Source organism: Microtus pennsylvanicus, chromosome 14 (genome assembly GCF_037038515.1).
Source record: "Microtus pennsylvanicus isolate mMicPen1 chromosome 14, mMicPen1.hap1, whole genome shotgun sequence".
NCBI lineage: Eukaryota > Metazoa > Chordata > Mammalia > Rodentia > Cricetidae > Microtus > Microtus pennsylvanicus.
The window spans coordinates 49,058,322-49,068,966 of NC_134592.1; the positions used below are offsets into that span (position 1 = coordinate 49,058,322).

At 40.0% G+C, this 10,645-nt stretch overlaps 1 protein-coding gene across 2 annotated transcripts; it reads right to left on the reverse strand.

Moving 5' to 3' along the window:
* Positions 1 to 715: 715 nt before the first annotated feature.
* Dorip1 (dopamine receptor interacting protein 1) lies at positions 716 to 9,643 on the reverse strand. Of its 2 annotated transcripts, none has more exons than XM_075948024.1 (5): positions 9,362 to 9,643; positions 5,899 to 6,423; positions 4,226 to 4,315; positions 2,999 to 3,133; positions 716 to 2,503 (listed from the first exon to the last, which is right to left on the reverse strand). In XM_075948024.1, the coding sequence occupies exons 2-5, from the start codon at positions 6,420 to 6,422 to the stop codon at positions 2,320 to 2,322; spliced, it is 933 nt and encodes a 310-aa protein (XP_075804139.1). In that variant the 5' UTR covers position 6,423; positions 9,362 to 9,643; the 3' UTR covers positions 716 to 2,319. The 2 variants fall into 2 exon arrangements, with proteins under 2 accessions (XP_075804139.1, XP_075804140.1); XM_075948025.1 differs by lacking the exon at positions 716 to 2,503 and adding an exon at positions 2,540 to 2,851.
* Positions 9,644 to 10,645: the final 1,002 nt, after the last annotated feature.

Genomic DNA, 10,645 nt, shown 5'->3' on the forward strand with positions numbered 1-10,645 from the left:
TTTTCTTTTCATGTATTTTATATCCACTGCTTCATACATTATTTAAAATGAGAAAAAATCTCAAGTCAAACAATGTATAAGCAGGTTCCTACCTTTACTGCACACAAGATAACACATGTGCACATATGCGAATACATGTGCAAACATACCGTATGCTCGCACGTATCCTTTTCTGTACGGCACACAAGCTAACACGGCATACACACACAATTTTCTTACCACACATACACTACATGGAAACACACACACACAAATTTAAGAACTAAATCTAAGACTGGCACAAGTTGGAAGGCAAGAGACGCTCACCCTACCCCACTCCCAAGTGTAGTCAGATTTACAACATTACTTCTTCCCCTTTAAGTGATAGTTTGGGGCATGTTGATTAAAAAATATTCCCTTTATTCTGGCCCACTTTCTTTGATTCCTCAAAGGGTACAGGATTTAAGAAGAGAATCCTCCTTCTCCACCATGACATTCTATAGATACTATAGCTGATTTCATTTGATGTTATCCATTGTTTGCCAGTTGTGGGTAATTTCTTTTCTAAAAGCTAGTGACCTTTTCCTCAAGTCCAACCACTCAGGGCCCAGAGGCCACATTTAAATTCCACCACACATTAGTGATAAGTGTTACTACTAATTTTCTTTCATATAATAATACCTAATTTTTAAAAATTGTAAAAAAGTTCGTAAGAGAGAATCTGGAACACTGCCTATACACAAAAGAGGTAGAAATATGTTTTATTAGCATGTTCAAAGTAGTAAAAACTTTTAGCATCTTAACCCTCACAACAGCCCTGTGAGGTAGGTAAGTTATTGTACAATAAGCTAATGACCCAAATAAAGTGCAATTCCCTGAAGAATCTGCATTAAGAATAACTCAGTCATTAATAATGTAACCATACCATTTATGTATGCAGACGCTAGTATCTGTGTTTTTTATAGTTTGACTCATGCAATACGTTACTAGGAAAGCTTGCTATAAGTTAAATCCCATTTACCGTAGTTAAGGGAACTATTTAAATAAACCCTGGGTGATTTTTTTAAAAAATGCCACTTATTCTTCTATTAAAAACAATTTCCATAATATTTACTCAAAGTGAGACAGTGATAGCAAGATTTCACCCATATTTATCATCCTTACAGGAAACTATCTCAAGACGGCACCACAGCAATGCAAGATTTATAATGAAACCTTAGCAGTTTGGTATTTGGCAGTGAACTCTGTTGTCACGTAAAGTCTTCAGATATACTGCCCCAATATAAAAAACAATGTTATTTTATTGTAAACACTAAAATTAGTGATAGTTCGTCAAGTATTCTTCCTTGAAAATAGCTTCCCTTTAAACTGTAAAAAGATGAGTGACTTTAGGTTACTTATAACAAAACATGTATTCTGCTGAATTTGCATCCGTGGCATTACACAAACCCAAGCCTCCTGATGGAATGATCAGGAACGAGATGTTACTTTAATTTTTTTAAAATATTTTTTCCCCTGTGATAATAAAAACTGAACATTTCCTCCTAAGTACATAAACACATTTCTATGTTAGTCCAACACTAATATCCAGTTATAGCCACTAATATCCAGCCTAATGTTTTTTATAATTGCCTTGTCTGCAAAATAACTTAGTGTAATTTTCATTACATTTAACGATAAGACATTTAGGATTGTTATGTGTCTGTAATGCTCACATTAACTTAAGTCAGAGGTTAACTTAGTGCTTGAAATGCGCTGGTGGACGCACACTTCAGCAACTTACATCTACAAAACATTTTCATATGTGTTTTTAAATTACCACAAGGAAATTAGCAAAGGTAAAACAAACTAAGCAATAGGTAAAATAAGCCATCCATAAGCCGTACATTCAAATCCTATTAAATCCAATAGTGCACTTTGGAGGTAAGGCAAAGGAATACAGCCAGATAAACAGAACTCTGACTTTTACCCTCGGATTTGCCCAGATATCTAAAAAGGAAAATATAGAATTGAAATGACAAAGTGTTTTCTTGGATTTAAGGTTAGAACTGTAAAAACTGTTGAGGTATATATAAATAAAAATTACAAAGGCCACAAGATATATTTTATTTGAACATAACATATGCTTATATAAAAATAACCCAGAAAATACTTAAAAATACATTTTGCATAGATCTTCCATATAAAACATTTACCTGGGGCAAAACAATGAAAAATACATCTCTGAAACTAGTATAGTTGAACTGTTTCCTTGGATACCAAGTATATACAGAACAAGAGCCCTTCACCTAGGGAGCATGGGCAGGCGGGAAAACAATTTAATTCAGCATCAGTCTATATTTATTTCTCTGTTGCTCGAATATAAACCAATGATGACAAGAGGAGAAACTCTGGGGGTTTATTTAACAAAATTAAATTCACATTTCTGAGGCCATCATAGTGCATCCAATGTCCGTCAATCTGGAAAGCTGCAGAATAATGATGTTCCTCTTTGTTAAATAAAGTGGCACCTTCCAGCAGATATCTGCAAATTATATGACAATGTATCAAAAAAGATCAGATTTAATTTTTATGGCAAACAGTCCTTCAAGTTTTTTTAAAAAATTGTTTGCTTTTACAGGTACATACTATCATTTCTGCTTTATCAATAAGACAACTGATAAATGTTACAGAGCTGGTAAAGGCGGGACTAGGTGTGGAAACAGGCCTGCTCTATAGTCAGGGCTCTAGTCATTATGCATGCTGCTAGTAACTGACTTTCTCATAGTGGACTCTGATCCCAGTCAAATCCAGAACCAGGGTCTCAGTGTGTAGCTGACTGGTCCAGAACTCCCTCTATACAAGAGGTCAGCCTCCAATTCACAGGATCCTCCTGTCGTAGAGTTTAGAGTACTGGGTTACAGGCATGTGCCACCATGTTCAGCTGACAGTATCTTCTTAATGGCTAGTGGAAAACATGGTGGACTAGTTTTTTTCTATCTTCATAAGACAAGCAAATAAACAAACAAAAACTACCTACTTGTGATCAGATAAATCCAAGTAATAGGGTACATATGCCAGATCTTCAGGTTTCCAATGCTGCATATTTAATACAACAAAAGGGGGTGCCCCGTGACAGAAAACTCGTTGGGAAAATTCTCTTAAGCCACCACACCTAAAATGAAAATTAGGCATGAATATTACCATAATGGTACAAACAGCTTTTCAACACTTCTGAACTGTAATCTTCTGGTAAGCATAGTTATTGTATTATAAAGGGTAATGGTATGAGTATTTTATTACCTGATTTTCCTAGTCCTGGAGGTTTTCAGAGTCAATTTGTTATACTAGAAGTGATGCTTTAAAAACTCTTTAAAAAGTCAATTGTTTATATTAAGAGTTATAAAAGTATAAATCTGTTGAACCATTGTAATAGTTTTTACTTATCCATAAAGTTTTCTCTTCAAGGTGGTTTCAATGACTGAGGGAAAAACCTGCCTCCTTTTTAGGTTTAGGATCTTCTATTGACATGGATTCTCTTTTTTTAGTATTAGTAAGTATTAATCAAAATATAACTTTACAGTAAAATCTCGATTAACCGGAATGTTCAGGACACAGTCTTCTGGCTGACAAATATAATTAACTATAGTGAGTTAACCAGAAAATCATTTGTTTCTCTACTCATTGCTAAAGTATGCAGGTAGGTTCCTTTTTTAAATTTTTTTATTTGATCTTAAAAATAATTTATGTATTTTTTATCTTTCATTACTTTATGATGGTTTATAAGACCATTCTTCTAAATATTAACTCCTAATGCATAAAATAATATGGACATAGAAATTGCTAAATGATTGGGATAAATATTTATGCCTCTTTGACTTTTTTTAAACTGTATTAAATTTTTTGGTTTTTATTTACTTTTCTCCTAAATAAGGATTGCAGCAAAAAGTCCATTTAATTGAGTGCCCTGATTAGCCAAGGTTCCGGTTAACCAAGGTTTTATTGTGCCTACTCAGCAATGAGGAAAAAAAGAACAGGTGTTTACTTTGTATTCATCAATGGGCAATAGTACTATATTGTATATTTATATCTGGTAACAAACATAATATATGATAACATACTAAACTAGACTAGGAACAATGAAAAACAGGTTACATAAATGTTTATGTATTATTGTTTTAGAAGTGTATCAACTTCAAAGAGCTTACCAGTTTAAATTTCTTTATAACACAATAGAAATACTTTCAAATGTCTATCACATACTCACCCACGCTCTTCACAAAGTTCAATCTTGGAACAGAATAACTCGTCCACAGCCAGTCGTATCAAGTTTCCATGTGGGATTTCTTGGGGAGGACTACAACGGGGGCGGAATGCAAACAAGAATGGCTTTAGCTGTTCAGCACTCTATCAGAATACTACTACTTCTACGTTTTAGAGGCTGATGCATTACAAACAGAACAAACGACATGAAACACACAACCTCTGAGATCTTTGGGTTTGTGGCTGTTTTGTTTAAGAGAGGATCTTAACTTTAGCCCAGGCTGATTTGAAATTCACTCCATAGCCCAGGCTAGACTCAAGCTCACAATGATCCTTTTGTCAACCCAATGCATGTCGGCATTAGTCATGCAAGAGCATACACACCTGACCAGGCTTGTGTTTTAGGCAGACACTACAGAAGCAGCTGAACTCAAGAAATACTGCACGGATAAGGTTTCCTGTAAACTGATCCTGATCTATACAGTTGTTGCTACTTTAACTTAAAAAAAAAAAAAGTGTCTTGGCAGTTGAGTTCTGAGGAGTACAAAGTTGGACGCAGAATCCAGACAGCAGCTGATTAAAAGAGTAAACCCACTAACAATTGTGACTTGTAAATTTTGTTGTCTCATCTGTTAGAGATGCTTGCTCTGCCAACTTCAGAGTCTGCTTTAAATATAAGATTATAAAATTTAAGCTTAGCCAGGCAGGCGGTGGTGGTGCACGCCTTTAATCCCAGCAGTTAGGAGGCAGAGGGGGGCAAATCTCTTTGAGTTTGAAGCCAGCCTGGTCTATAAGAGTTAGTTATAGGACAGGCTCCGAAGCTACACAGAAACCCTGTCTTGAAAAACCAAAATAAACAAAAAACATAAGCCTACAAAAGTTCCACAGTTCTATAATGAAAAAGAAATACAAAACAGTATTAACACAGAATTATAGTTATAAAACATTTACAGACTGACAAGATGGTAATTAAAAAAACTAAATTTATGAAGCACTTCAGTTCATGCTGACAGAAAAAAAAAAACTTCCCTTGGTGGGTTTCAACCCAGCTGCATCTTGTCAGCAATAAAAGGAGAAGGCATATGCATATGTCCAGTGTACATTTCCAACCTGTTACGCCGTTTTTCATGACTGGCCAAATTCACCTCTGAAAGTGTCTCAGGCTTGTGGCCTCAGTCCTCTTCCCTACTGGTTCCCTGAGACTTTACTGTTTGCCGTCATTCCACCAGGCCTTCCCAGCTTGGCTTTCCCACCATCATTCAGCATTTTGGAGGTCTGTGAATCTCTGAAAGCCAAAATCGCTCAGCTGCCCCCAGCACCATCTCTACTTAATGGTAAAGATTCTTAGTCTCATCTTCTCCAGAGAAGCCAAATTTGGAGTTTCTGCCTATAAATATTCTCTGGCCTTGCCACCAAAGAGTATTTTTAGTTTTCTTGTTTATATAGAACTAGCCTTCCCGACAGAGGACCATTCAAAAGATAAAACACTCCAAAACACTGAAGTTTTAACCTTTAAGAGGTTCAAACTTTGTCATAAACTTGGACCAAGAATGATTTACTTTGCATACTGGGTAATTTCTTTCTTGCTCCAAATAAGTTATCGGGTGGTTTTGTACTTAGATGCATGAATTAAGCAAAGCTCACTAACAAATTAACGTGCGGGAACAGAGCACTTACTTTATACTAATGGTGCGCTGCTGATCTTCCTGCACTCGGGTCGGGCAGCGCCAGTTAGAACAGTAACTCTCTTGAATGGTAGACATGAGATTTTCAAGATTTTTTGTAAAATTATCATGCTCATTCCCAAACAAATCGATTACTAATGAAGCTTTATGAACTTCAGATTTGTATTGCTGTTTTTCCATCTTGTCCCAAATCCAAAGCAGCTTCACAGTTGTAAAACTGTAGGTGTCCATTAAATAAAGAAAACAGTCTACAAACTCCCTGCCAAAATGGAGAGAGAGTTCCCTGGGGAAATTTTCATTTTCATTAAGAATGACATACAGTAACATCAAGAATCCATCTATGGTGCAGGTATTTTTCAGTCTGATTTCAACATAGAGGGGTGTACAGGATACTGCTTTGCGGCCAGCCTTGATAGTAAAAACTCCTCCCCAAGGAAGGACAGGCCTCCAAAATGATCGATCTTGGTTATAGTTATTTTTAATTGATGCTTTGATCTCCTCAAACAGTGTCTTCATCCTGCATTTTAAAAGTGCAAAATAAAACATGTCATGGAAGGAGATATCTTTAAATGAAAATACTACTTACAGAGTCAAATTAAATTGTTAGGTGGCAGCCCAGTATGAAAATAACAACAATAATTTGATGCATTTGCATGGGTGGGGTGCGGGTAATATGCATGGTCTCTGTAAAGATCACTGAAGAAGTCAAAACCTGGGGCAGCAAGATGGGATCACTCAAGCCTGGAGACCTGAGTTTAATCCCGGGAACCACAGGGGGTGGAAAGAGAGAACTGACTTCACAAAGTTGCCCTCTCATCTCCACACACATGCTATGCATGAACACACGCACACGTGTGTGCACAAACACACGCACACACGGAGTTAAGTGTTAGGTGCTGTGCTCTTATAATCCCAGTGCTAGGAGGAGACTGGAGACTCTCTGGTGGGTGCTGGCCAGTCTGCCAAGCACACTATGCAAATTTCAGGCCAATGAGAAATCCTGTCTCAAAAGAAGAGGAGCCTAAGGAATGACACTTAAGGTTGTGTCCTGTCTACTACACACACACACACACACACACACACACACACACACACACACACACACACCTTTTTATTTAAAAGAAATGAGCTTTGATACCTAGGCTTTTTATTACTTTTTAATAGATATGGGGGCTGTAGAGATGGCTTAGTGGTTAAGAACACTTGCTGTTCTTGCAGAGGACTTAACTTTGGTTTTCAGCACCCACACTGAGGCTTAGAATTGCCTGAAACTCCAGTTCCAGGGAGTGCAGTACCATCTTCTGGCCTCTATGAACACATGACATTTATACTGTATATAGACACATATACAGACAATACATTTAAATACATAAAATTAGATCAATCTTTTTTTTTTTAAAAACAAACCAAGCCAAATCCCTTTTTTTACAGTATAGAATGACCATCTGATGGGCCTTTGTATTAATTATATTGGGTTCTATCTGTGATAAGAAAACCTTGTAATAAATCCTAAATGAAAATAAACCTATTAAGAAATACAAGTTTAAGAATGGCTTATCACTTTGTAACATTAACATGACTACAGGAACCAAAGAAACATTACATTTAATTGGCTTATTCTTAATGTAATCCTCTTTCTACCTTCCCAATTACAAGTTGTGCTCCAGTTCCTGGTTAACACAGGCAGTTTCACTTAAGAAACCAAAATGACACCGTCATATATTTTCAAGTACAAAAAGAGTCATGTCTTGGTTTTTATATTAGTAAATATAAATATATACTGCAAAGTGTATCTATACTACTAAACAACTATAAGGACCTGCTGCTCTACATGCTGGTTAGTGTCACATTTGACTTTGAAAGACAAAAAAAAAACCCCAAAACACCCCAAAAAAACCTCCCCCCAAAGCCCAAGTGAACATAGCACTTAACAGCAGCACAGCTATTATTTCTATTCACTCGGGATATTCATTTGCAACCTAGAATTGTGCTAGTCTTCATATTAACCACAGAGGCCATGCTATGGGATTCTCAGAACTTGCTGAAATTGTTTTGCGAAAGTTGCTTCACTTTAGTTGGAAAAAGTAACTACAAATTACAATATTGCTTTCTAATACGTCACTTTTACAGAAAAGTTTAAGAAAAGGGGATATATCTGAACAATAAACACAGGAAGAAATGGCTAAAGTCAGACTCTCCCTCTCTCTTTTCCAAGACAGGGCTTTCCTGTGTAGCGCTGCCTGTCCTGGAACTCACTCTGTAGACCAGGCTGGCACTGAACTCAGAGATCCACCTGCCTCTGCCTTCCAAGTGCTGGGGTTAAGGCGAACACCACCAGTGTCTTATTTTGGTCACCCTTTCTTTTCAAATATCACATCCTCCTAAACACAGTAAGTTTTATCTAAGTTTTATGTTCAAAATTAAGTTCAAAATCATTCTGTGCTACTAGCAAATTCTGTTGTACATTAAACACGTACACTGCTTTCCACTTGAGATCCGATACCGCATGCTAAATTACTTGGTACTATATTTAGTTTGAAATACGGGTGTTTATATATAGTATGTTAACACACGGGCTCTCACTCATCAATTACTCTGAAATAGCAGAGAGTGGCAACTGTGATGCCAAGGAAACAAACACATTTCTTAATATAAAATGACCAGTTTCATTACAAACACATTTCTTAATATATATAAAATGATCAGTTTCATTTAGAGTTTAAAAAAAAATCCTTGGGCATTAAAGCATTTTTAAAACGAGAAACACTTTTCATGATCTTCATTTTATCTCTTGAATTTTAAAGAATTTTGTCGCAAGGTTTTGGAGCTTGAGTTCGGATTCCTAAATAATATACTGGAAAGGAAGAATGACTTTCTGTTCAAGCGATCTCTTGGATGTGATCAAATGAAGAGTGACCACAGCTCTGCAAAGCAATGATTATTATGTGCAACGCCCAGACTGCATGGATATATACGGCACGAACCTATCTTTAAGGGAACCCTGGAAGATCTTGAGCACGCTTAAAATCCCAGCAATAAACTGGTCAGTTGTTCAAATGTAAAACTTGAAAAAACGGGAGGGGGGGAGGGAGAGCTGGCTGCAAAGAGCTTTACTGAAATAGCCTTGAGTTTCTGGCACGGAGTCACTGGAGGATGTGTTCGCTGGCTCTTACCTGCCCCAGCTCCCTCAGTTGCATTGAGCCTGGAAAACTCCCCCAACCGCAATTTCTCCATCAACCTGACCCCTTTCCCGCGCTGTCATGCCCAGGGGTCACAGGGTGTTCCCCGGAGGACTGGACCACCTGTCGCGGGAATCGAACACCGCACAACCAAGGGTGGCCGGACTCGCAATCCGCCCGGGGAGAGGGGGAGGGGTCCACGCCCGCGCGGCCACGCCCACCCTCCCGCCGCGGCGGCCAGGCCTCCGGGGCCGCGGGCGGCTCCTCCGTGCCTACCTCCCACGGGACCGAAGACCGCCGGTGCCGCCGCACCCGTCGCCGCCGCCGCTCGCTCATGGAGAGCCCGGGCCGCCGCCGTCGCGGCCGCCGCATCTACCAGCCCCTCCGGCTGCCTCGGCCGCCCCCGGCGAGCGTGCGGGGCTCCGGCACGGCCTCCATCGCGCCCGCTGCGGCGGCAGCCACCGCAGCCGCAGCGCCCAGCCCCACCCGAGCGGCCCACGCAGCCGGGACCGCGGGGCGCGGCTCGGCGCGTCGCTTGTTACGGAGCAGGATTCCGCCGGCCGCCCCCTCCCCCCGGCCCGGCCAGGCCAGCCGCTGGCCGCGCTGCTGCGCACGCGCGAAGGCCCCGCCCGGCGTGCGCGTGTCGGCTGTGTGTACAGCCTTCGGACTCGTCCAATCAGAGCCGGGATCGGGTGTAGGAGGGCGGGCCCTCGCGGAGAGGGGCGGAGTCCCGCGTGACAGAGTGGGTGGGGCAGCCGGAAATGGGCTGGGTTTTCCCTAAGAAGGCTGCCTGGGTTGGAGAGCCTTGTCCTTTTGACTTTAGTGCCATTTTTTGGACTAGTCTTGATTTTTAGGTCTCTGGAATCCCTAACTCATAAAGCGAAAACCTTTTTTTTTCTCAGTATATTATGACTATGTGAGATACTTATTTAAATATCTACATGAAAAAGTTGAATTGATATCTTAAATACTGTTTAAGATTAGCCACAATGCTGTTTCTGTTTTGCTTAGTGGTTGGGTTGTTATTTTTCTTTTTTGAGACAGGGTTTCTTTTTTTATTAATTAAACTTATTCACTTATTTTTACATCCCGACTGCAGTTTCCCCTCCCTCCTCTCCTCCCATTCCCTCCTATCCACTCCTCTTTTTCTGCTCAGAAAGGGACAGGCCTCCTTTGGGTGTCAACAAAGCATGGCATATCAAACTGAGGTAGGACAAGGCTTCTCCTATTGTATTAAGGCTGGGCAAAGCAACACAGAACAGAGAATAGGGTCCCAAAAGACAGCCAAAGCGTTAGGAACAGCCCCTGTTTCCACTGCTGGGAGTCCCACAAATAGACCAAGCCTCTCAGCTGTCACACGGAGAGGACATAGGTGGGGCCCATTGGTCAACAGTCTGTGAGCCCCTTGAACCTTCCCTGCTCCTCCCACCACGCCACAAACACACACACAGAGAGACACACACAGAGACACACACACACACACACATACAGACACACACACAGAGGGTTTCTCTATGTAGCCCTGGCTGTCCTGGAACTCACTCTGTAGACCATGCTAAC

Coding starts and splice junctions, on each gene's coding strand:
- Dorip1 (XM_075948024.1), bottom strand. CDS start 6,422: ATGAAGACACTGTTTGAGGAGATCAAAGCATCAATTAAAAATAACTAT. Junction 3,134..4,225: donor GAACTTTGTGAAGAGCGTGG/GTGAGTATGTGA, acceptor TTTTCATTTTAG/GTGTGGTGGCTTAAGAGAAT. Junction 2,504..2,998: donor TTGGATTTATCTGATCACAA/GTAGGTAGTTTT, acceptor TATAATTTGCAG/ATATCTGCTGGAAGGTGCCA.